At 33.8% G+C, this 26,164-nt stretch overlaps 1 protein-coding gene across 16 annotated transcripts in view; it reads right to left on the bottom strand.

Moving 5' to 3' along the window:
- Nucleotides 1–14,525: 14,525 nt before the first annotated feature.
- CSNK1G3 (casein kinase 1 gamma 3) overlaps nucleotides 14,526–26,164 on the bottom strand; it is a 72,704-nt gene continuing 61,065 nt past the window's right edge. For 8 of the 16 annotated variants that reach the window (XM_079145811.1, XM_079145800.1, XM_079145809.1 and 5 more), the window contains 3 exons: nucleotides 25,435–25,541; nucleotides 24,886–24,909; nucleotides 14,526–15,655 (listed from right to left, as the gene is read on the bottom strand). In XM_079145811.1, the coding sequence (XP_079001937.1) occupies nucleotides 15,601–15,655; nucleotides 24,886–24,909; nucleotides 25,435–25,541 (186 nt within the window). In that variant the 3' untranslated portion in view covers nucleotides 14,526–15,600. Of the gene's footprint in view, nucleotides 15,676–16,483; nucleotides 16,613–24,885; nucleotides 24,910–25,430; nucleotides 25,542–26,164 lie in introns of all 16 variants that reach the window. The other 8 variants (XM_079145814.1, XM_079145812.1, XM_079145813.1 and 5 more) reach the window with 3 other exon arrangements.

The raw sequence follows: 26,164 nt of genomic DNA, 5'->3' as shown, positions 1-26,164 counted from the left end.
CCACTATGAGAAAATTGTATTTATTTGAATTTGTGTCTGTGTCCTCTATTCTGTACCATTGACCTACCTGTCTATTTTGGTTCCAATACTATACCATTTTTGTTACTATTGCTTTGTAGTATAGTTGCAGATCTGGTATTGCAATACCCCCTGCTTCACTCTTCCTTCTAAGGATTGCTTTAGCTATTCTGGGTTTCTTATTCTTCCAGATGAATTTCATGATTACTCGCTCTATTTCTGTAAGGTACGTCGTTGGGATTTTAACTGGAGTTGCATTGAGTCTGTATAGCACTTTTGGTAGAATGCCATTTTGACAATATTAATTCTGCCTATACAAGAACATGGGAGACTTTTCCATCTTCTATAGTTTTCTTTCTTTCTTTAGTGTTCTGTAGTTCTCATAGTAGAGGTCTTTCACCTCTTTTGTGAGATTGATTCCCAAGTATTTTATTTTTTTCGAAGCTATTGTGAGTGGGATAGTTTTCCTAACTTCTCTTTCTGAGGATTCATCACTTATGTATAAAAATGCATTAGATTTATGAGCACTGATCTTATATCCTGCTACTTTACTGAATTCACTTATAAGTTCTAAAAGTTTTCTGGTGGAATTTTTTGGTTCCTCTAAATATGTAATCATGTCATCAGCAAATAGGGATAGTTTGAGTTCTTCTTTCGCTATTTTTATCCCTTTAATTTCCTTGGTCTGTCTAATTGCTCTGGCTAGAGTTTCGAGGACAATGTTGAATAGAAGTGGTGAAACAGGGCATTGGCCTTGTTCCAGTTTTTAGGGGGAATGCTTCCAGTTTTTCACAATTTAGAATAATACTGGCCGTGGGCTTAGCATAGATGGCCTTTACAATGTTAAGGAATATTCCCACTATTCCTATCTTTTCTAGTGTTTTGAGCATGAAGGGAGATTGTATTTTATGAACTGCTTTTTCTGCATCTATCACAATAATTGTGATTCTTGACTTTAAGTCTATTGATATGGTGAATTACATTTATTGATTTCCAAATGTTGAACCAACCTTGCCTCCCTAGGATAAAACCCACTTGATTGTGGTGCACTATCTTTTTAATATATTTTTGTATGCGATTTGCTAAGATTTTGTTGAGTATTTTTGCATCAATGTTCATTAAGGATATTGGTCTGAAATTTTCTTTCCTCAATGTGTCTGTCTGGTTTAGGTATTAGGGTGATATTGGCTTCATAGAATGAGTTTGGGAGGGTACCCTCCTCTTCTATTTCATGAAATACTTTAAGAAGTACTGGAATGAGCTCTTCTTTAAAGGTTTTGTAGAACTCAGCTGAGAACCCAACTGGTCCCGGTCTTTTCTTGTTGGTAGACTTTTGATGACTTCTTCTATCTCATTACTTGAAATTGATCTATTTAAATTGTGTATGTCCTCCTGTTTCAGTTTAGGTAATTCATATGTCTCTAGAAACCTGTTGATGTCCTCGACATTTTCTATTTTGTTGGAGTATAGATTTTCAAAATAGCTTCTAATTATGTTTTGTATTTCACTCGTGTCTGTCATGATATTTCCTTGTTCATTCCGAATTTTAGTAATTTGAGTTTTCTCTCTCCTTCTCTTTGTTAGTGGGGCTAAGGGTTTATCAATTTTTTTTTTCAAAGAACCAACTGTTTATTTTGTCAATTGTTTCTATTGTTTCTTTTGTTTCAATTTCTCTGATTTCAGCTCTGATTTTAACTATTTCCTGTCTTCCTCTACTTTTGGTGTTGTTCTGTTTTTCTTTTTCTAGGGCTTTGAACTGTAGTGTTAGGACATTTATTTGCTGATTTTTTCTTCTTTTATTGAATGCACTCCCTGAAATAAAATTTCCTCCAAGTACTGCTTTCATAGTGTCCCAGAGATTTTGATATGATGTATATTTGTTCTCATTTACCTCTAAGAATTTTTTAATTTCCCTCCTAATGTCTTCTGTTATCCATTCATCATGTAATAATGTATTATTTAATCTCCAGGTGTTGGAGTAGTTTCTGTTTTTTTACAGTCATTTATTTCTAATTTCAATCCATTATGATCTGATAGAGTACAAGGTAGTATCTCTATCTTCTTGTATTTGCTAACATTAGCTTTCTGGCATAAACTATGATCTATTTTAGAGAAGAATCCATGTGCTGCTGAGAAGAAAGTGTATTCGCTCTTTGTTGGATGGTATATTCTATATAAGTCAGTTAAGTCTAAATTGTTGATTGTGTTATTGAGATCTATGGTTTCTTTACTCAATTTTTGTTTGGACGATCTATCCAGCGGTGAGAGAGGTGTGTTAAAATCACCTAGTATTATTGTGTTGTGGTCTATTTGATTTCTGGAATTGAGAAGGATTTGTTTGATGTACATGGATGAGCCAATGTTCGGGGCGTAGATATTTATGATTGTTATGTCTTGTTGATTTATGCTTCCCTTAAGCAGTATGTAATGTCCTTCTTTATCCCTTCTGACTAGTTTTGGCTTGAAGTCCACATTATCTGAAATGAGGATGGATACTGCAGCTTTTTTGCTGTGTCCGTGTGCATGGTATGTTTTTTCCCATCCTTTCACCTTTAGTCTTGGGTATCTCTTTCTATGAGCTGAGTCTCTTGCAGGCAGCATATTGTTGGATTTTTCTTTTTAATCCAATCTGCCAGTCTATGTCATTTCATTGATGAGTTCAGGCCATTAACATTCAGGGTTATTATTGTGATATGATTTGTATTCCCAGTCATTTGACTCATTTTTGTTTTTTGACATGATTTGGTTTCTCCTTTATTTGGCTATTCCTTTAGGCTAGTTCCTCCCGTTGCTGATTTGCATCGTTGTTTTTCATCTCTTCCTCATGGAATATTTTGCTGAGAATTGTTCTGTAATGCCGGCTTTCTTTTTGTAAATTCCTTTAGCTTTTGTTTATCATGGAAGGATCTTATTTCATTGTCAAATCTGAAAGTAAGTTTTGCTGGGTATAAGATTGTTGGTTGGCATCCGTTTTCTTTCAGGGCTTGGTAAATGTTGTTCCAGGCCCTTCTAGCTTTTAGAGTCTGGGTTGAAAAATCTGCTGATATCTGTATTGGTTTCCCCCTGAATGTAATTTGATTTTTTTTCTCTTGCAGCCTTTAAATTTCTGTCTTTATTTTGTATGTTAGGTATTTTCATTAAAATGTGCCTTGGTGTGTGTCTATTGTAATTTTGTATATTTGAAGTCCTATAAGCCTCTTGTATTTGATTTTCCATTTCATTCTTCAGATTTGGGAAATTCTCTCATATTATTTCATTGAATAGATTGTTCATTCCTTTGGTTTGTTTCTCTGTGCTTTCCTCTATCCCAATTCTTAAATTTGGCCTTTTAATGATACCCCATAATTCTTATAGATCCTGTTCATGATTTCTTACCATCTTTTCTGTTTGGTCAACTTTGCTTTCAAGATTAAATATTTTGTCTTCTATATCTGAGGTTCTGTCTTCCAGGTGTTCTATCCTATTGTTTATGCTTTCTGTGTTTTTAATTTGGTCTATTGTTTCCTTCATTTCAAGCATTTTTTTAATATCTCTTTATTGAGATGATCTTTTGCTTCCTGTATTTGCTCTTTTAACTGTCGATTGGTGCGATCATTCAATGTCTGCATTTGCTCTTTCATCTCATCATTCAATGCTTGCATTTGCCCTTTCATCTCCTCGTTTGCTTCCCTGATCATTTTAATTATGGGCATTCTGAACTCCCTTTCTGACATTTCTTCTGCTATGCTGTCATTGGATTTTATTGCTGTAGCATCTAGGTTTGTTTGGGACATTTTCTTCCCTTGTTTTCTCATATTGCTCAGGTATCTATCCCTCTAGTAGTGAAACTCTGAGATATTGCAGATTTCCTCTATTGATTAATATTGTCTCTGTAGATTTCCAGTAACTCACTTCTTAGTCCTCAATAGCCTGAAGCCTTGGAGGAACTTGATAATGCGGCACTCCACAAGGAAGCTGCTCCTCTAGGGGTGGTGGCCTTCAGGTGGGATATATTCCCTGTCAGTGGGCAGAGGTGCCTCCACTTGTTGACTGATAGTCAGCCAAAGGGGGACTAGACTGCAGACTGGGGCACGTCTGATCTAGGCCTGTGTCTCTCGTTCTACTGCCCTGGAGGGAAAGCCTTGTCCAGCGGGGAAAACTCACCCAGTGGGGAAGTTTCGCTGGGCAGCTCTTTTCTGACAAGTTCCCTTTGGTCCAGAACTACCACCTGGACTGGGCAGCCCTCCTTGTGACATTCCCAGGGGTCCCAATCTACCGCCAGGGCTGGGGAGCCTGGCCCTGCGAGGGACTCCCTGGCGGAGCAGCCCTCCTTTGCTATGTTCCCTGGGGACTGGAGCTACTGTCTGGGCCTTGGACCCTCACTCTTCGTGGAATCCTATCGCTGTGTGGCCATCCTCTGCAATGCTCCCAGTTGGCTGGGTTCACGGCTCCAGCAGGGGAGTCTCACTGGGCCATTCTACTCCACAAAGTTCTCTGCGTTTTGGAACTACTGCCCCATCTGGGGATCCCGCGCAGTGGGACAGACTCACCCAGTGGCTCTGAGTTGGTCCCAAGTCCCTCAATACCTCCTCTTCTTGACTCCTGGGTCCTGTCAAAGGTCCTCAAGTCTCCTGTAGGTGTCTCAGGAAGGGAGCTGCCCTTCCAATGATGATGGCCACACCCTCAGGAATAATTGAAAATACCTGCACCAGCCTATAAAGAAGCTGAGGAGCCCCAGGGAAGATGCACTGAATCAGCACAGAGGCAATTGCAGTGCCCCTCAGCAGTAGGTGAGGCAGGCAGGCAGGCTCAGCAATGGTGCCTGACCTCGGTGTGGGGGGTCAGGCGGGCTGGCTCACCCTCTGGCTAGCTCTGTTGGCTTGTCTGCTGGCTTGCTCGGTGATGGCGACCGACCTCAACCAGGGGAAAATTTTCTAAATTCTTATAATAAAACAAGAATAGTGACACAACATACCAGAACCATGGTCACACTATGAAGGCTGTTCTAAGAGAAAACTTTATAGCTATGCATGCCAAATAAGAAAATCAGAAAGATCCCCCCAAAACAACCTAATGAGGAATCTCACTGTCCTTGAAAAACAAGAACAAACCAATCCATACCTGTAGAAGGAAGAAAATAATTAAGATGAGAGCCAGAATTAATAAAATTGAAAATAAAAGAACAATACAAAGGACTGATGAAATGAAGACTTGGTTCCTTGAAAAGATAAACAAGATTGATAAATCCTTAGCTAAACTAACCAAATGAAGGAGAGAAGATACAAATTAATAAAATTAGAGATGAAAAAGGAGAAATCATCACAGATAACAGAAATCCAGATGGTCATTAGCGACTATTTTGAAAACTTTATACTCCAATAAACTGGAAAACCTAGAATAAATTTCTAGACACGTGACCTGCAAAAAAATGAGTTAAGATGACATAGAAAACATAAACAAACCAATAACCAATGATGAGATAGAAACAGTAATAAAAATCCTTCCAAAAAAGAAGCCCTGGACAAGTTGAATTCTCAGCTGAATCCACCAGGCCTTTAAAGAACTAATTTCAAGACTCATCAAATTATTCCATGAAACAGAAAGGAATGGAATACTTCTAAATTCATTGTATGAAGGCAGTACCACCCTCATACCAAAGCCAGAAAAGGGCATGTCAAGGAAAGAAAACTACAGTTAAATGTTCCTAAAGAACTTAGATGCAAAAATTCTTAATAAAATATTAGCAAATTGTATTCAACAAAATATTAAGTAGATTGTATATCATGACCAAGTGGTTTTATCCCAGGGATGTAAAGGATGGTTTGACATGCATGAATCAATAAACATAATTCATCACACAAATAGAATTAAGGACAAAAATCACTGTCATCTCAATAGCTGCAGAGAAAACCTTCAACAAAATTCAGCACCGATTCATGATAAAAACACTGAAAAATGTGGGATAGAAGGAACTGAACATCCCACCATCATAAAGTTTATACATGACAAATCTAAAGACAACATCAGAGTGAATGGGGGAAAACTGAAAGCATTTCCTTTAAAATCTGTGACAAGAATATCCATTCTCACCACTTCTATTCAATATAGTACTAGAAATTCTAGCTGGAGCAATTGGCAAAAGAAGAAAATAAAAGAAATAAAAACAGGAAAGGAAGAAGTCAAATTATCAGTGTTTGCAGATGACATGATCCTATACTTAGAAGATTCAGAAAGCTCCACAAAGTACACTACCAGAGTTAATAAATAAATTCAGCAAAGTAGCAGGTTACAAAGTGAACATGCAAAAATCAAGAGCTTTCCTATACACCAACAATGAATCTGTTCAAAAAGAAATCAGGAAAACTTCACATTTACACTAGCCTTGAGGGAAGGAAAAAGAAAAGAAGAAAGAAAAAAAAAAAAAAAAAAAAAAAAAACCAGGAATAAATTAAACCAAGAAGGTGAAAGACTTCTACAGTGAAAGCTATAGAACACTGAATGAAGAAATTGAAAAAGATGCAACAAGTTCAAAAGATGTCCCATATTCATGGATAGGCAGAATTAGTCTTGTTAAAATGGCAATACTAACAAAAGGAATATAGACATTCAATGTATCCCCCATTAAAAAAATAAAAAAGTGAAATTCTTCACAGAACTAGAAGAAAAAGTTTTAAAATTCATTTGGAAAAATAAAATACCCAGAATAGCAAAGCAACTTTAAGCCAAGCTGGAGGCATCACAATACCTGACTTAAAATTATACTACATTTACAGTGACAAAAACTGCATTGTACTAGCATAAAAACAGATAAACAAGTGGTTCAGAATAGAGGACAAAGACAAAACTACACATCCACAGTCATCTGATCCTTAACACAGGTGTCTAAAACATACAATGGAGAAAAGACAGCCTTTTTAACAAATGATGTGGGGAGACTGATTACACATAAAATAAAATTTTAGTTTTCAAGGCACATCTTAAGAACATGAGAATGAATGTATTCTCATGAGATTTGATAAGATTATAAGGGATAGGTTAAAGTGATTTTTACAGTGAATAAGGATGAGATGAAAATACAAAGTAAAACCACAAGTGTTTACTACACAAACTATTAGGTTGGAGGTGACCAAGGGGGTCACTCAAGAGAACTGAGCAAGGAGTCTGAAAATATCAAGAAATCTTCACACTAATGCTCAGACAAAAACTATGAACAGAAGAATGAGATAAAAACAGGACACTGAGAACACAACATAGGAGCCATTGACACTGGGCATAATGAAGTTTCTGACTAGGAAACACATGAGAAGGGAGAATCAGAGAAGGGCACTAGAAAAATGTATTCTTGAGAAGAAATCCAGTGCCCTCAAGGTAGAATGCATTGTGGAAAATATTGGGCAAACAAGAAGGAAAATGCATTACCAAAATGCCAGACCAAAGAAAGAAAACGAGGTTTTTAAGCACATGACCCATTGTCTGGCATGGGTGTTCAAAAGAGTACAAAATACTTAATACAAAATTTAGTGGTGATAGCAAACTCCAATTGTCCAGGCATCTCATTTCACTCTTATTCTACTAAAGCAGAGCATCTGAAAATGTCAAAAATCGTCAGAAAATAGATTAAAAATTCAAGCAACTACTTTGTATCACAAAATAATGACAAGTAGAATTGACTAATATAGTGAAGTGTCACATATTTAAGATAATTTAAGCATCTCATCTTAAGACCTACAATACCTAGTGAAGGGAACTCATAACTCTGACTCCCATCCTGCAATTAAAAAATGATTCTAAAGGAAAGAGAAGTTGGGGGAAAAAAGCTGGGAGGGGGTGTCTTGTCTCTGACAAGCTCAGCTTTTAAAAACACCTGAAGAAATAGTCTAAATAGCAAATGAATATGATAAATTATAAAAACCTTATGCTTCCCAATTAGGAATTTTTTAAAATGCTAAAGCAAATAGAAAAGATTTTTGTAAACTATGCATTAAGTAAAGAAAATTAAGACTCAGACTTTTTTAAATGTCTTTTTAAAAATAACATTCAAGTTGTAGAGGGGTGGGCTATGGGAAGAAGGAAATAAAAGTCATCATATGTACACATACTTAAAACAAACAAGTTCAGATCTGGACAAATTTCATAGTTAGAACCCCACAGGTGGCAAAAGAAACAAGATAAATAAAGAGTAGAGCAGGAAATGAAACTCCTGATTTTTTTGTAAAAGAAAAAAGTGGATGACAGAGCTACAGATTAGTAAACATTTCATGTAAGATTAGACAATTAGTTCAAAGTCACTTTATAAGTATTAGAAATAGAAATGGTAATAACTTTAAGGAATATAATTAGAACAAACATGGTTTCACAAAGAAGTCATGTCAAACTAAAACCTAATTGTTTTTTATGGGATAATAAGAATGGCACATCAAGGAAATAGACTGAATAATTTACCAGGATTTCAGCAAGGCACCTGATAAACAGCTAATGGCATTCAAGTGGTAAAGGGTTATTATAAACAGAACACATTGGTTTAATGCATTGATACTGATTTTAACATAAGATTACAGTGGCTTGACCAAGTGCTTTGTCCTGGCCTCCTTCTATTTTTCACTTTTATTAACATGAAATCAATCATTTTTAATATAGTAATGTCACTGAGGAAAGACAGGCAATGTGTAGTGTGATAGAATTTGGACACAGATACTTCTAAATAGATAGAAATGATGGAATGATGGCTTCAATCTAAGCCATCATTGTTACTCAAATTTAAATTTTGGTAAGTATTTTACTTTGAAGGTAATAAGAAAAGGCACCTCACAGTAAGAGCTATTAAAAATAGTTTCTAATTCTTCAAGCCACTCTGCAAAGTAGGCATTATCTCTTAACTTGAAGTGAAAAAACTTAGGCCAAGAAATCAAGTAATTTGCCAGTTTTCACAAGTGAAAAGGTTGGATTCAGATTACACTTTTTTTAATCCCCAAATTCATGTTCTTCCCAAGTCTACACACTGTTTCAATATCTAAATTCATGTGGGAGTCAGATTTACCCCATTAGCTTTATTTCTAACTCCCATACATGCTGTGGTGTAATTTATAATTCTTGGTACAATTTTAAAATGTCTCTTTCTTTTGTACAGAGAAGAAAGATCATCTTTTGGTAAGTAATTTCATTCAATTAGATTTAAAAAAAAATTTATCTCAAACACCCAATCTTTTTAACATAGTTTAGAACAGAGGTTGGCAAACTATGGTCAGTAGGCCAATCCAACCCCACCTCCTGTATGTGCTCAGCCCAAGATGTAAGAATAGTATTTACATTGTTTGATTATTGAAAAAAAGAGTATTTCATGACACATAAAAATTATATGAAATTCAAATTTCAGTGTCCATAATTAAAATTTTATTGGAACACAGCCATGCTCACTTGTTTACATATTGTCTATGGCTGCTTTCATGGTACAAAAGAAGAGTTGAACATTTGTGACAGAGACCATATGGGGCACTTTCATTGTTTTGCACTGTTCTTTAACACCACTATAAATCTCAGTAGTGACTATAATTCAACAGTATTTCAAGTGCCACACATACTGTCATACATACATTTTATTATTCTTTATTACTGCTGCATATTTAAAATGTCAGAAGAAAGTAAAGTGATCATTGAGTGTTGCAATTTTAAGGCACAGTGTAGATTGTTTTGTTATACAATTATATGTCAAAGCATTATGTTTATTATGCAATGATACTTCAGCTGTGCTAAAAGAATATATTTCAATATTACCAGATTAAGTACTCCTCACAGTATTCCACTCACAGGAAACCAACAGTTAGAACAATTAGAAAAACAAAAATATAATATCTCATCACAAAATCTATTCACACACCATCACCACCACCATACACACATAAATGAGAATTAAGGTGATCCAAGTAAATTTGTGAGTAACTCATTTGTTAGCCAAGCAAAGAAAGCTGTTTACTAATGGCATATTAATTATGCTTGATTGCAGCAGCCAGAAAGTGTGTCCAGAGAAAATAAACTTGTTCCTGGCAAAATAAACTAGCTTCCTGGCAAGAATATTCTTGAATACATTAGGACCCCATGGTGTCACAACAATGAATTTATAAACAAGGCAAATGATATCAAATAGTTTTCCTTGACTCTTGATGAGTTAACAAATGTGACCAATACTGCCCAGTTTTTACTTACTTAAGAAGTCAATGCTGAAATTGAAGTGACTCAAGAATTAGCCTTAAATATACTCTGTATGGAACAACTACAGGAGAAAGCATTTTCAAAGTCCAGAAAACACTAGTTCAGTCCAACCTGAAGTGGAATCTGCTAAGATGTGCTGTAATTGATAGTGGTAGAAAAATGTGTAGAGTAGGAAAAGCTTGGTTAGACAAATTTTCAAAGCCTATGAAAAGTAGGATGTTTAAAGTTGACAATTCTTCATCTGTGAATCAGCAGATATGTGGAAAATACCTGAATCTATTATGTTACTGAACTAGCAAAGTCTTAATTAACTATCACTAAGTCTATTAAGTTTTGTCAGAAATAAAAGTTGAATATCATGATTTGCCCAAATTAACCACTTTCAATGGCAGTGGTGAAGTTTTATTGCAATTTTTTTTACCTCAAAACAGTAATAAATTTTTTTTGAGATGAACCACCCTGTTACTATTACCAAACACTGAATAATTTTGAAAATTAGCTTTTGTTACAGGCCTGATAGTGTTAATAAATCCAACCTAAAGTTACAATGAAAACAGCCCTTTAATGTGACTTACACTGCAACAATCATTTTGATAACTTATGTTATTTAAATCACAAGTAATGTCAAGCTGGTTAACACAATTCCCATGCTATCAAGTAAAAAGAAGTGTGATATGCATTCCCACACAAATTTGCAGTGGATGTCTTTTCCAGTCTCAATACATTTCAGGCTACATATTTGGACCTCAATGCAATTGCACAGGAAATTTCCCTAATGCAAAATCCATTTAATAGTACAATCAAGGAGACTCTACCTAACTTTCAATAGAAAGTGATTAATCTGCAATGCAATGATACATTAAAAGGCAAATATCAAGAGAATGCAGAATTCTATAAATTCTCTCAAATGATAAATATGCTTAAAGTCACACATGCAAAGACTGATGACAGTTTTGGTAATACCATTCTGTGGAAAAAAATTTCAAAGATGAAATATGAAAAATTACAGACCATTAAAAGATGAATATTTGTCATCAATTTCAAATCTGAACTACATGGCATATAATCCCTTCAAAATAATTCCACTCTTATCATTAGCAGACCTGAATTGCAAAAAAATGTATTCAAGTATTAATATATTTTGAATTTCATCAATAAAATATTTGTGGAAAATTTGTTTTCTCTCTCATTACTTAAGTATATAAAAGCCTCAATTTTACCTCTTGGTTCATAAAGCACAAACTTTCCTAAAAAACAATTTGCCAACCTCTAGTCCAGAGAAGTGCAGGAATGTTTTTTCAAATTACAGCATGGTAAACATCCCTATGAACAGTCATTCTAACAAAACCAATTTCACATCCCAGCAATGTTACCTGAAATACATATATACATGTATGTATGTATGTATATGAATGTATATTATATATGTATATATATATATTCCTTTCTTTGGTTATGATCCATGTGTTCTTATGAAGAAGCAAATGTCCTAATAACTTAGATGGGTCTGAATGTGAGCCGAGAAGCAACTAGTTATCCTGAACATTGGCAAAGTTTCATAATCACACTTATTTGTACTCTTATTTAAAAAAAAAAGTGCTTTTAACTCTAACTCAATTCTATCACCAAAATTCTGAAAAACTAAAGAAAAACAAGATCATACCAAATAAGATACTTGTAACTTTTCTTTACACCTGAGTCCCAAACATTTTTCAAATGTATCCACTCACTGTATAAATGACTTCTAATAATATATCCAAGTTTATACGGTTTTGGGAAAAAATGTTTTCTAACTTAAGACAATTGGATTTGCCTTTATGCTGTATTTTGTTTCCTTTAGTATGATGGGATTATCTGTTTGTTTTGCCTGCTCAATAGCTACTCACTCTCCTTTTGATTATAATATCTTGATTTACTTTGGGGTAGCCCCTCAGTTCCAAACATCTTCTAAAGGTGGATTCATGACTCAGTCTCAAACACTGGTAGAACAGATGCCCTGTCCATAGTAACTGGCTCAATGGTGAGGTTGTACACTAATTGGGGGGGGGGGGGGGGGGGTGTCAGGATTTTATTGAAACTGTTGAGAAAAATGGTGTTGTTTTTACTGTAGTTACTAACATGGTACATACAGTAAAGCTGCTGGGTGGCCACTTCACCATCATATATGGGAAGTGAAAAATCAAGGTGGAAAGAAACACGAGAGATATCTTAACATCAGGATTAACCATTTGAAGCCAGTTTTACCACTGGATTTTGACACTCAATGAGATAATGTACAGTCCTATTGCTTAAGCCAGCATAAGCTTCTATCACTTGCAGTTCAAAATATTCTTACCGATACAACACATAATCATTAAGACTGGAACCCCAATCTTGGGTGAGATTTTTCTAAATAGGGCCTTTTAAAAGTTACATATCATCTTCAGATTTTACTCCTGTTTCTTAATGTCTCTAGTACTTAGTGGACACACTATTCATGGGCTGAGTGTGCTGCTTTGTCATATCTATAGCAATCTTCAGTAAATACAGCACCATTAATGCCTTTTTTGGTAAAAAACCTTTAAAGCACCTAGTATCATGATAAACTGAATTATGATCAGAAATATGTGCTTTCCATCTGCAAGGACTTTAGAATCATTCACTCAAAATTGGATTAGTTACACTGAATTTCTGTGAACAGTATGATTTTATTTTCTAAAAGGAATAAAATTATTGTTTACTTCCTTTATTTACAACTATTTAGAAAACAGTTGTAACTAATTGCTCTATTAAGTAGTTCATAGAATTTTTTTAATTAAAAATTAAAGTTTAGATTCTTCCTGGTATGTGCTCCTTACAATTGCATTCCAACAAAGGAAAGCAAAAATAAAATCAAAATAACAAAATTAAAAAAAAAAAATAACAAAATCATACTCCTTTAACTCTGCTTCCCACATGTAATAGACTGAATCAACTGAATTTTTAAAATTTCTCTCTTAAATTAGTGAATGGGATTATTTTGCCTGTGATTAGAGGAAAGGGGAAAGAGCAAGTTTAAAAAAACTACCTTTATTTTTTATTTCTTTTTCAGTTACATACTTTTAAACAGGGATGTGTTTCATTATTCAGACATTCAGGCAATGTTGACTTCATTAGTGTTGACAGAAAAGAAGCATAAAAATGCAAAACATCGTTGGCTTCACCTGAACATACCTGCATTACCTATTATTGACCAGTTTGAGTTGCCAAAAGACTTATTCCTTGGCATTAAAATGGAGCACTTAAAAATATTGCTAAAAAGCAAATGCCTACACACTGGTCTTTGCAGCAAATAAGGGTATTTATACTTTCAAAATATTTAAGTCCATAATTGGATTATTATACACACCTTCTTATGTATAAGGAGTTCAGATCATATAAACACTGTACAGTCCAAAAAACCCTACTGAGAATAAAACTAAATAGGCTTATGATAAGAAATACAGGTATCGCATGTATTTACAAATATCATAGACACACAAATTTGGTCAAATACTGTAAAGAAAGAAGTGGTTTCACATTATAATGGCCAAAACATCCATTTGCCTTACTCAAAGCAAACAAAAATAAAAACTCAGTATGTGACTCCTGTAGTTTAAGACATCATGACAGTATACAAAGAAACAGAAATGGAAACTGTTGACCAAATTATACAGCAAATTTTTCCAGGCTGAGAGTAGGTCTTTAAAATCAAGAAAAGATCATTCATAGGTTTCAGAGTAACAATGATAAATAATTTCCTGATTTATGGTGTTCATATGGGTGCCTAATTCATCAAACAATGCACTGAACTTTTGGCTAATAAGAAAAATAAATTACAAAGTACAATTAAATCCCTGTAAATGTAATAATGAAGTAAAAAATGTGGACTTATTTACTTTAATACACATTTTAAATGTTACCTTGAGATAATAAAAATAAATAAGCATGCCTGGAGGCACACACTTAAAGACAAAGAAGAGACTGCATGGAAGGAGCAACAATTTTATAAATGAGAGGTGAATATGAGATTTGATCAACTTGTAATATTTCTAGCCAGTCTTTGTTCTAACCCTTCTTGAAAACTCTGGCTAGTAGTCCTTGACAAAAGTACACCTGTGTCCTTATGGCTTAAAACAAAGCATACTTGAAGAATGGAATGGGCTTCTTTTTTTACAGAATTGTTACTTTGTTCATATGCAGGCACTTCAAAAGACTATGGAGGCAAAGCACCTGACTCATCCTTCCAAAATATTTTCCAATCACCAAAATTATACTAAAGGGTAGGAAAATTCCAAGAACTAGCAAAGTTGAATACAAGAGACTAATGTGCACAGAGGGAAAAAGAGTGACCCAGTTTTTATTGCTGGGGGTCTTTTTTTTTTTTTTTTTTTTTTAAATCAAAGAGCAAAATAATAAGACACCATTGCATGGCACATCCAACGTTTTCTGCTTAAGGGAAAATGTAGTCATTCAGCAGTAGGTTTCAGTGGGTCTCCTTAGGTTCAACCTTACACATTGCAACGAGGTTCACATTTATTTCTTTTCCTTAGTGTATTTAAAAAAAAAAAAAAATCTCCAACATATGTCACTTTTCAAAGCATTCATTTCTTGCTATCTAACATACATTATTATCTGGAAGCATAAAGTTACATTATACAAATATTTTGCATTTTTAAAAAATAAGCGCTTTTGCCACTCCTACAACACTGTACTTATCACATAGTGGTGCAACAAAAGCAAAGCTCATATTTCCCGCACTTATTGTGATTCATTTTACCAAACCATCTGCTGAACTCATAGAGCTTTTTCCTCAGTACCTCTGGGCAGTGACTGTACCATGATTTCACAGAGAATGTTAATATGATCCATGAATAACAGTACCATCAGTAATACTGAAATCAATGCAGATGTTACAAAAAATGAACTTCTCAAGGAATAATTTTTTTAAAAAGACATTTGGGCAACTCTGTTTTCTCTGTTGCATTATCCACTGGGAAGAAAATTCCTGTTTGATTATGCTCTTACAGAATATATAAAAAATCAAATTAGGCATATAACTGTCTGACACTTAAGATACTGTTCTGTTCTCTACAACAGGAGAAAAGCTTCTGAAAAATGTCCTATAGAACTGTATTCATTAAAGCCACCTCATTGGTCCATTCTATTCATTGATGGGCAAAGCACTCATGTTTTGACAAAACTTTAAAGCTTCCATAAAAGTTAAATTAGAAAAAAATATGAATGTAAGACAACCACAAAACGAAGTATGAAAGTATGACATTTTTGTTTCTAAGAGTGAGTCCTTGAAAATATATGTGGTCACTACAGAGATGATTTTAATCACAAGACAGCAGATGAACATGTAAGTAACTCCCCATGATCTGTCTGTGTCCAGAGTCATTTGTGGCGTTGTATGGTTTTCCTTTTCCTTCTTTTGAAAAAACAGCAGCACCTGCAGATAAAGGAAATAGTCTTTTATTATAAAAGTACTAAAATTGTCAAAGGTTGAATATATAACATCATCTTAAGTGGTCATAAAAAGCAACAGGCTAGTGAAAGTGAACACACCAGTGAAGCACATATATTAGTGAAACTATGGCAGTTATTACTCTTGTGTCTCATCAACATGCCTTTTAGTTATAGCAAGACATTCTGTGTAACATAAAACAGAGGCACTTAATTCAAATGGCTCTGGTTCAAGAAATGAGAAGCGATGGTATTCTGAATCTCCACTGACCCAGGACATGTTATTTAGAATGATCAATAATCTCTGACAATGGCACATTTTTATGAAGTTCATCCTAAGAGGTCTCTCCCTTTCTCTTTGGTATTTATACATGATTGCTGACACCACTATTACAAAGGCAATAATGATCCTAATACTGGGGATTTCATTTTCACTAGAAATCAGTTCAGATTCCAAAGATACAAAGAGGAAGTCAAAATCCATGTATCAATATTTCCCATCATATTTAAAAACTGGAAGAGAGAAAATAGATTAAATAGAATGTAAAGCCTGGTACTTTTTCTTTTTTCTTTTTTAGTTGTCAACGAACCTTTATTTTATTTATTTATATGCAGTGCTGAGAATTGAACCCAGTGCCTCACACATGCTAGGCAAGCACTCTACCACTGAGCTACAACCCCAGTCCAACTTTTTAATTCTTTAATGGTTAAAGAAGAATGTCAAGCATATCCTAAGTTATTAAAGCAAAATTATACTTAACATTTAAAATAGCATAATCAAGGTGATGCCGTTTGTAATTCAGTTTGTACATACTTAAAATAATATAGTCTTGATTTTTTTATTCCTTGGGGAACAGTCTAGATATGATCCTTGAGATAATTATTTAAACTTAGTCATGAGAAGATGCAAATACATTATGGCTGCTGTAGAACAATGCTGAGGCTGGTATAAAATAAAAATTAAATGAGAATCACTGATCAGCATTCATCCAAAAATTAAAAATGAAAACCATACACAAACACACACACAACCTAAAAACCTGGCAGTTTTTCAAACACAGGTATGAAGGTATGGCTTTTTCCTCCTTGCACTTGAAAGAAAGTCAATCTACCAGAATACCCCAAGAAACATCCCAAGAATATCCCTTGAAAGAAAGTCTGTCTACCACAATAACCCATCACATACAGTGAGGCACTATTTTTGTTTTTTTTTTTTTAACCCTTTTAAAGTCACCTTTAATTCCTGGGGTTAAGTTTATTATTGATATAGGTATGAATGGCCAGCTATCTTTGGATTTTCCAGTGATGTCTAGTGTGTGCATCATAGTTTTGAAAAAAGTAAGGCATATTTAAGTACATGGTGATTCCATCACCAAAATCTGTCAATTCAAAGATCGTGATTCAAAGAAAATATGATCTTATGAAAACATTCCAGTAATTCTTATCAACTTACATTCTAAAAGAATATTAATTCAATATCTATAAACTGAGGATAGACATTATGCACTTCAAGTATCCTATCCAGCAAAAGATTATAAAAGATAGTATAATTGTTAGATATATCTTTCAATAAAATAGATGCTAACACAATCTCTCTATAAACATTAGTTTAAAATAATTTCAAGTCATTTACTAGAATATATGCCATGATTGTTAATTTCTATGGGACATTGGAAACCAAATTACACAATGGCATTTTTTTCAAAGTATACCAAAATAGTACATAATGACTAGACCACAGAACATAAGTAATTCAGAATCATGCTACCAACTTACAAAGATTCAATGAGAAATATGTATAATTATGAATCTTTATGAATTTTACCTCACTGAGGTGACTACCACAAAAAAAACTGCAATGAATTACCCAGCTGGAAAAAAGGTACCAGAAGATTTTTTCCTGGATTTAGGAAAAAAAGTCAAAAAAAATTTTTTTTTTAACATTAGCTATCTAGTGCTTCCTCAAATCTGTTATATAAATTTTCTAAATATAAAGCAAAATAAAACATTAAAGCCAAATTATTTTATGAGATGAAAATCATTACTCTAAAATAAATCTTTCAATAAAAGACTTAGAAAATAGTCAGAAAATGTCCATATGGTAGAAAGCAAAACATGGAAAAAAAATGGTATTTAGCAGAAAGGCCAAACACTGAAAATATTACATTTAAGAATCTGGTCATACTTCATTGGAAAATCATTATTTAATACAAAGTTATTTTAATAATGATCATTGTTCCTAAATACTATTATTTGTCCTTTCAAATCCCAAAGTACATTCTTTTCAAAATTTTCTATTAAAAAAATACTTTAAGTTATATAAACCTTTTAGAATAGGAAATTTAATGAAATACAAGTTTTGAGGAACAAGCTCAAGTACCATACTTTTCACACTTGCATTTATGATTCACATTGCCTAGTTTATTTTTACAGTATTGTTTTTGAGCCAGGTTCATCCCATTTCTTAAGTAAACCTTTTTCAATAGCATAAGTACTTGCACTTGATTATCAAGTACAGAAAACCATCCAAGCATTTAAGACTAAATATGATTCACAGATGAATTCTAATGGTAGTCCTTTAAGTACAAAAACAACCTAAACAAAGACTTCCATTTTTCAGAAAGATATCCCACAAAATACATTTGCAAAGGGCTACCCTGCTATTAAGAGTACTACCAGCAGAGGGCAGCATTGCTTTATGTGATATGAATGCATCCAACATGCATACAGTTCTCAAATACACAATTACGCAAGTTAAGGAGAAAACTGGTGTTTTATTCTGGGGCTAATTTCTCAAAAATCACTTCATTTCCAAAACAGATGATTTATAGTCTTAGTGGTTAATAAATTAGGTCTCACCTCAATTGTCTCTTGAGTAATCAGAAACTACTACTTTCATATAGTCACTCTATAACATCACTGTTTTATTTTCCTCTAATTACTTACTAATTAGAGATTTATTCATAATATTCCTTCACATTAGAATTTAATATTTCTAAGGGCTTGCTCACATATATTACAACAAATTAGAATAAAGTTGACACTCATTTAATAATTACTAAATAAATGAATGATTTGTGGCCTATGTGCAACTAATTTCTAGAATTTACTCCAATTTCTAAAGCATATTCTAACTTTACAGCTCATAGCCATGGACCACAAACTCTAGTAAAGCCTTATAAAATGCATATATTGTAGTGCCTGCATTATTCTGCTTTGGAGAAAAATAGTTTGCAGTAGATTCCTAAAGGAGTCTCAATTCCAAGGTTAAGAAGCACTGCTTTCTAAATGTAACAGCAGGGTCACTTCTCCTATTTGTCCATTTCCAAAAGAGCCTCAGTCTGGATGCTATAGGCTGAGCACTGAGGTTTCTATATAGACCCAAGCCTTCAACTTACATGACACAGACAAATATGTAAAAACAATCAAAGTAATTTTAGCCCTTGGTATGGTTGAAAGCTGTGTGTGGACACCAGTTAATATGAATAACTACTATAATAACAGCAAGGATTCCAGGAAGTAGCACATACAACAGTTCTCATAGATAATAAGAGCAAATTATTTTATCAATAAATTCAGTTATCTGATCTTAGAAAATTATCCACACTTATAATAAAAACTGATTTCTATTAAAAAGCTCTCAGAACTGGGGAAAAAAGTAAGACATTTTAAATATATTTTCTCTTTGCGGCTTTAATTTTCTTACTCATTAGTTCATACTCACTTGGGATTTCTTCAGGTATTGGCAACTAACCTGAGGAAACTGATTAAACTTACCAAACATTAAAATCATGTTCTTGTTAATGCTGCCTTCTCCCCTCTCTTTCTTATTCCTTATGTTGTTTCACTGAGCCAACATGTTTTCCCAAGGAAGGATCATTCTCTGACATCTTTCAGTAGCTAATCTAAAGTTTAAAGCTCCATCTCTACTCCCAAATCTTTTGGAAATAAATATTAAGTTCTTCTTCTGATGAATTCTAAGGTTGTTTCATTAAATGCTGTTAAGATACAAGAATCATAATGGATCAAAGTCCCGAACTTTGCAGGAAACACAGATAGCAAGGGCCAAGGCTTTGCTATTGATAGTGTACCACCATTTCTCCTCTATTCATTATCTTTCTCTTCATCTAGAATTTGCTTTATTTTCCTGGATCTATTTAATACACTTACTTCTCTCAAATCTACCCCAAAACTGAAATGATTTCCTATCAGAAGTTCTTACTTACCTTTCCACAACAACTCACCAACTCATTCTTAAGCCAAGACTAATTGTACTTCCCAGAACCAACCCACTTAGGACTTCAGAATCTAGTTTCTCCTGACCTGGGTTGATGAGTATACAGAAAATATTTTATAACATCTAATCTTTAATTCTTGTACAAAGGATTTTTTTTCCCTTAAAAGTAATATCTAAAATATAATACTTCTAACTTTGGATCTCTTGATTTTTAAAAATGAGGAGCTGTTCAGATAAACAAGAAGAGTACAGACAGGAAGACAGGAAGACCATCCACATAACTACTCCAGGTAGGAACATGTAGGCCTATCCGCATCTCCAACCTTTTTCCTCTCTATCCGCATGCAAGTCTCAGACTGGAAGACTTGCAAACATTTTCCCATCTTCTCATGCTATTTTAATTCAGAAATTTTCATTCAGTCTCTATGATTGCTTAGTCTTTAATGGAATTTCCAGTCTATTCACAGATCTGCCATTCATAAATACAATGCCAATCATAAATACAATCATGTCCTTTTCCTCTTAAATCTCATCAATTGTTCTCCATTGGCTAAGGAATTAAGTCCGCAATGCTCTTCAAATTTGGCTTCCAGTCTATGTCCACTCTCTTCCCAATCACATGTTGCACTAAGCAGGGAAGAAGGAACAGAAAAAGGAAGGGAACTAAAAGTAAACATTTATTTGCTATTCCTAGAACACACCATATGGTCTTTTATATTCCCTTATCTCTACATATGCCCTTCCTTGCACCTAAAATTCTTTTACCCTCTAAAACAAGTTACACACTATTATTTTGTACCATAATTTTAATGCCTTTCTCTTTCTTATTAAGATGATTTTTTGAGGAAACATGTTTTGTTAATCTTTATAATTTTAAGTCTTTAAAATTTTCAAAGTCCTGAATACTTAGGAACTAAATGGACCCAGACCATCATCCTAAAACAAACTGAACCCATGAGCGCTTTACCACTGAACTACATCCCCAGCACTTTTTATATTTTGAGACAGGGTCTTACTAAGTTGCCAAGGCTGGCCTCAAACTTGTGATCCTCCTGCCTCACCTCCCTAGTCACTGGAATTACAGGCATAAGTCACCACACCTGGCATCCGAATAAAATTATTAAACAACAGTTTAATCATTAGAGACTACTGACCCAAAAAATAAACTATCTATCGACTTTCACCAGGAAAACTTAGTTTGTATTTTGAGTCACTTTCTGCAACTTGATGAAACCTAGAAGTGACAAAGGCTCATAACTGCTGCCAGATTAATTTTCCTAAGGTCCAACCCGATCATACTGTTTCTTATCTTTAAATCACAACTTGCTTTCTTGGACTGAGAAAAATAATGTCCAAATTTCTTTCCCTGACTAACACCGCCCTTTGGGACTGGGCATATAGCTGGTTGTAGTTTCCATTCATGTTTTTACAGTCTCAATACTTACATGGGTTACTCCTCAAACTTGCTTCATTTTTTCCTTGCTCCACATCACTGCTCAACCCCTTCCCTCTGACTCCTTTCACTAATTCCCCTTGTCAATTATGCTCATATTTCAGAACTACTGCAAAAGCATTCTTACCCATGTAGACTTCTCTGATCTTCCCAGCTAGAAGTACATGCTCTGGTCCCTGAATTTCAGTAACATTTTGTCCCTCCCTTATAGTGTGAATCCTACAATGCCTTGCATTAAATGAATGGTACTCAACCCAGTTGTTCCTTAGAATCACTCTGGAAACTTTTGAAAAATATTGAAATCAGGTTTCACCACAGATGAACTAGTTAAGTCAGAAACTCTGAATGTATAACCTAAGTATATTTTCAAATTTCCCAGGTGATTATAATGCAAAGCTAGGGTTGAAAATACTGTATGAAAGTCAGTGATGTGCTTCCTGTCTCTCTCTGGAGATATGTAAGCCTTGACATATCATCATAATCTATTATCAAACAATAATCTATTTGGTACATGTTAGTAGGGGGAAAAGAAGAGAAAAAACAAAAACAGATGCTATCCTACTACTTAAAAAGTAATAACTAAATTAAAGGAAATCTTGTTCTCCTAAAGTTCTGCAAGGAATGATGAGCATGCTATCATTTGTAGGACCTTGAAACAAAATTCTCAACTAAAACAAATAAGGCCAAATCTCATTACTAAAAAGCCATCTTATACATGAGGGGACGGAATATTTTCTGTCATTGGGAAATTATTTGTGCTAAAATGTCCAACAGAGAATACATTTTAAATAATGGGACGAGGCAAAAGAATCTGCCAATCAGAAAAGGAAACAAATTCTGAAACAGAATTCTAGGCAGGTTCCTAGCAGGTTCTCTGCAAAATGAAAACAGAAGGAAGACAGTCATATGATGCAATCTACAAAAGGAAAATTATTCTTATGCTTTCTTAATCACAGACAATGAGGGTATAAGGAACTTATTAAGGAACTTATGGAGATGTTAAGAATTAGCCTGATTAAAGGAAAAACAAAACCTTGCATTCAAAGAGTTTTTAGTGAAGAGGCAAAAAAGTTCTGAGGATTCCTGGAATCCAGCTAGATAAACTTTCACTGAAATCATGGGTTGCTATCTTTTTTTTCCCCTTAACAATTTTATTAGAGTATAATTCATATATCATAAAATTCACCCTTTAGAGTGTACAATGCAATACTGTACAGTACATTCACAGTTGTACAGTCATCACCACCATCTAAGTTGATAACATTTTCATCATCCCATAAAGAAGTCCCATTATCTATTACCAATCAATCCCATCCACCTCTTCCCTGCCTTAGGCAACCACTAATCTATTTCCTGTACCTGTCTGCATATTTGCCTATTCTGGAGAGTATACTTAAACAGTATCACATAATATGTGGCCTCTTGTCTGGTTTCTTACACTTAACATGTTTTCAATTTCATTTCTTTATATTGTTGGATGGCATTCCATCACATTGGTATATCACATACTTAGTCAATTATGTACTAATAATGTACTGAGATGTACTGTTTTTGACTACTGGGGATGTGAAGATGAAAAAAGTCTTGTTTTCATGAAATTCTTGAAAGTGAAAGATACATAAAGAAAATAACATAACAAAGGCAGACTTAACAAACTGATGGAACATAGACCTTAGAATGAAAAATGGGAAGGGAAATATAGTCAAGGACCAGATTATGAAATTTGAGAAGGGCTTTGGTGTTATGCCAAAAAATCTGGACCTGATGCTCCAAGCAACTGAGAATAGTTCCTTCAGGAATAGCCTTCCCATCATTTTCTTCATTCTCGTCCTCCAAAGCCTACAAAAAGAGATCTGAACCTATAAACACAAACCCCACACCCATCCCAACTGAATAAATTACTACACCATTCTTCAAAGCCACCTTCATAAAGCATTCTCTCATTATCCAAGTCAGGAAGTAGTATTTTCTTTACAAATTTTAAGATTTTAATACTTTTTTCATAATATAGATAACATACTGATAAATCTTTAAACAACTACAATCTTTTCTGCTAGTTGTAACCTTCTTAAAAGCAAAACCAGTATCAGATATTTCTGAAATTTAATAGTATAACTATTGAATGAACAAACAGATAAATGTAACAGATTTGATTAAGAGCAGGTCTCTAGAAGGATATGATCACAGAATTGCCAGTTTCAGAGAAGAGAGTGGGAGTGGAAGTAATATTCTAGGACACTGAAGAAACAAGCACAAGCCTGGAAAGAACACAGATTTCAAAGGCCACTGGAAGCTGATAATGAAGAAATAGGGATGACAACAGCTATTGAGTACCTGCCATGCGCCAAACAAAACACCAGAGATTTATCACATTTAATTTTCTCAATAACTTATAAGGTAGATATTATCAGCATCACTTTACAGAAAAAGAAACAAACTTGAAGAATGTAACAAGTGGTGAAAACAGGATTCTACCGTCCATGTTTAACTGCGAAGAATAGATACATTCTAACCTGCCACACTGTCACTACACTTTCATAGCTATCCTTAGGGTGGTACCTAAAATTCACAAACATAAGCCGCTATTTTTATTTTTTATTTAAAAACACAAATAAATAGCTGACTAATTATAACTTGGAATAATTTTACGTTTAGTCACACTGTCCATAAATTCTAGAGTCAAAACTAATTAAAATGGAAACTAAACTGTTCTTTAAAAAGAAATATTCACAAAAGTGGTCTCATTTTGCAGTCAGCAAATGAGCATTTTTAAATAAATTATATAATGCTTGGACATAATTAAAAAGAGTTGAATGAGTAAAATGCTTCAAAATCCACTACCCTAAGCAACTTCTTTTATTCACTCCATGCTGAGTCAAAATTAATCCTGAAAATGAGAAAAGCATTTTAAGCACAGTATTGCAACTAAAAGCAAATGTCAGAAAGTAATTTAAATTCAATAGTTTCTACTAGTAAAAATATTGCTTTTCATAATATCAGTGATTATTAGAACTATTTAGAGGATTTCTAAATTACTCTGTTGCAACAGCTTAAGAAGAAATTTACCAATATGGTATGCAATGACAATAATTGGTTAGTAGGTGAAATACTGTTTTAGTGATGCTATGGGGGGAGGGGGATCTGCTATGCATATTTAATAATGACAAACAGGAAAAAAAGAAAGCTTAACTCAAAAACCTATCTATTTAAAGTAACAAAAACCCAGTGTTAGAAAACGAATGCATAAGCAAAAGCAGCATTCACATACCATTTATGCAATTAAAAAGTGTCCCAAAATTAATGTCACTTGACAGAAGACAGTTGTAGTAGGCAAAAAAGCTCCTCAATTATTTCTTGCCTTTAAAGAGCTGATGGTAATGACAGCAAATATGAATTTCAAGTAACTTTTACCAATTGTAGTTTCTAGGTTAAAAGGTTTGTTTAAAAAAAAAAAAAAAAGCAGTGCTAAATCTTTGGAATTATAGTCAATGGAGCTATTTCTGCCTGCCTACACTTGAAAACTCACCACATGTTCAACACTTTCTGGCAGCTATATCCACACACACAAAAAAAATAAAATAAAATAAAAAAAAAATACAAGAGAGACAGAGAGAGAGAGAAAGAGAAAGAGATCATCAGAAATAGCCCACAGTGAAATGATCACATTATTTTTTCATGCTTAATTTTTCCAAGCAGCATTATTATCGTTTATATTTTTTAAACTAATAGTAAAGCATGCAACATTCTAGAAAGAAATTGATTCTTAAGCTTATAGAAAAATATAATCAATAATACAGGAATAACTTTCATGCAATACTCCTAAATATTAATAAACTAAAAATATATTATTACTTATAAATAAGAATGATACAGTTCTTAAAATATTTATTATTAATTATTTACTGAAATAACACTATTTTAAATTTAGTGATTAAAATAATTAAGTATACCACTTATTTTGCATGCATTTATTCCCTGAAAAATTCTCTCTGAAATAATTGTATATGACTATAAATCGCAAACATGCAGAGTGTAAGAAACAAAGTTACTAAAAACAAGCAAAATGAATACATACTTGGTTTCATCCATCACTTCTACCTCTGTAGGGGCTGTGATGGGTGCATTTGAACGTCCTGCAGTAGGGTCATCTGTGTTTAACTCTCCATTTGTGGAACTTACAACCTATTAAAAAAAAAAAAAAAAAAGGAAAAAATATATACATATATATCACGTACATATATACACTAAGTAAAGGTTAAAATACTCAAATTAGAAAGTTAATAGGAAGAGTACAAAACAATTAGTAGGAAGCTGTTCATAACTGAATATAGTAATAAGTTTAGCATTTTATTGAAAATAAAGTCATACTACTTGCATCTTCAACTTACTTCCCTTCCATCTTAAAATTTGTCTTCTATCTCCCTCTTCCTGGTTTTAAAAGCTAACTCCTCCACTAAAGTCTCAATCAGTTCCTTCTTGTATACCCCTTGTCTTTGCTGCATTGCTACCTCAGGAGTTACTTTCCTTGAAATTTTTCATATTGTTCCTTCTGATGGAGCCTTCACTTCAATCTGTAATCATGCTCAGGTCTCCATCACCTACTGACCATTTAAAGAAATGGTAACACCACTCATCTTCATAGTTGTTCAAGCCCCAAATGTAGGAATCATAGTGATTCCTCTTTGAATTAAACCCCACATCTAATTCATAGGTCCTGTTAAATCTTCCCCAAACATATCCCATACCTAATCAGTTCTCCTCAGTTCTATTACAATAAGCCACCATATGTTCTCTGATAAAAAAAA

Source organism: Sciurus vulgaris (genome assembly GCF_902686455.1).
Source record: "Sciurus vulgaris genome assembly, chromosome: 6".
In the NCBI taxonomy this organism is placed as follows: domain Eukaryota; kingdom Metazoa; phylum Chordata; class Mammalia; order Rodentia; family Sciuridae; genus Sciurus; species Sciurus vulgaris.
Note: the sequence above shows the minus strand (reverse complement) of the source record. Positions and strands in the feature narration are given on the sequence as shown.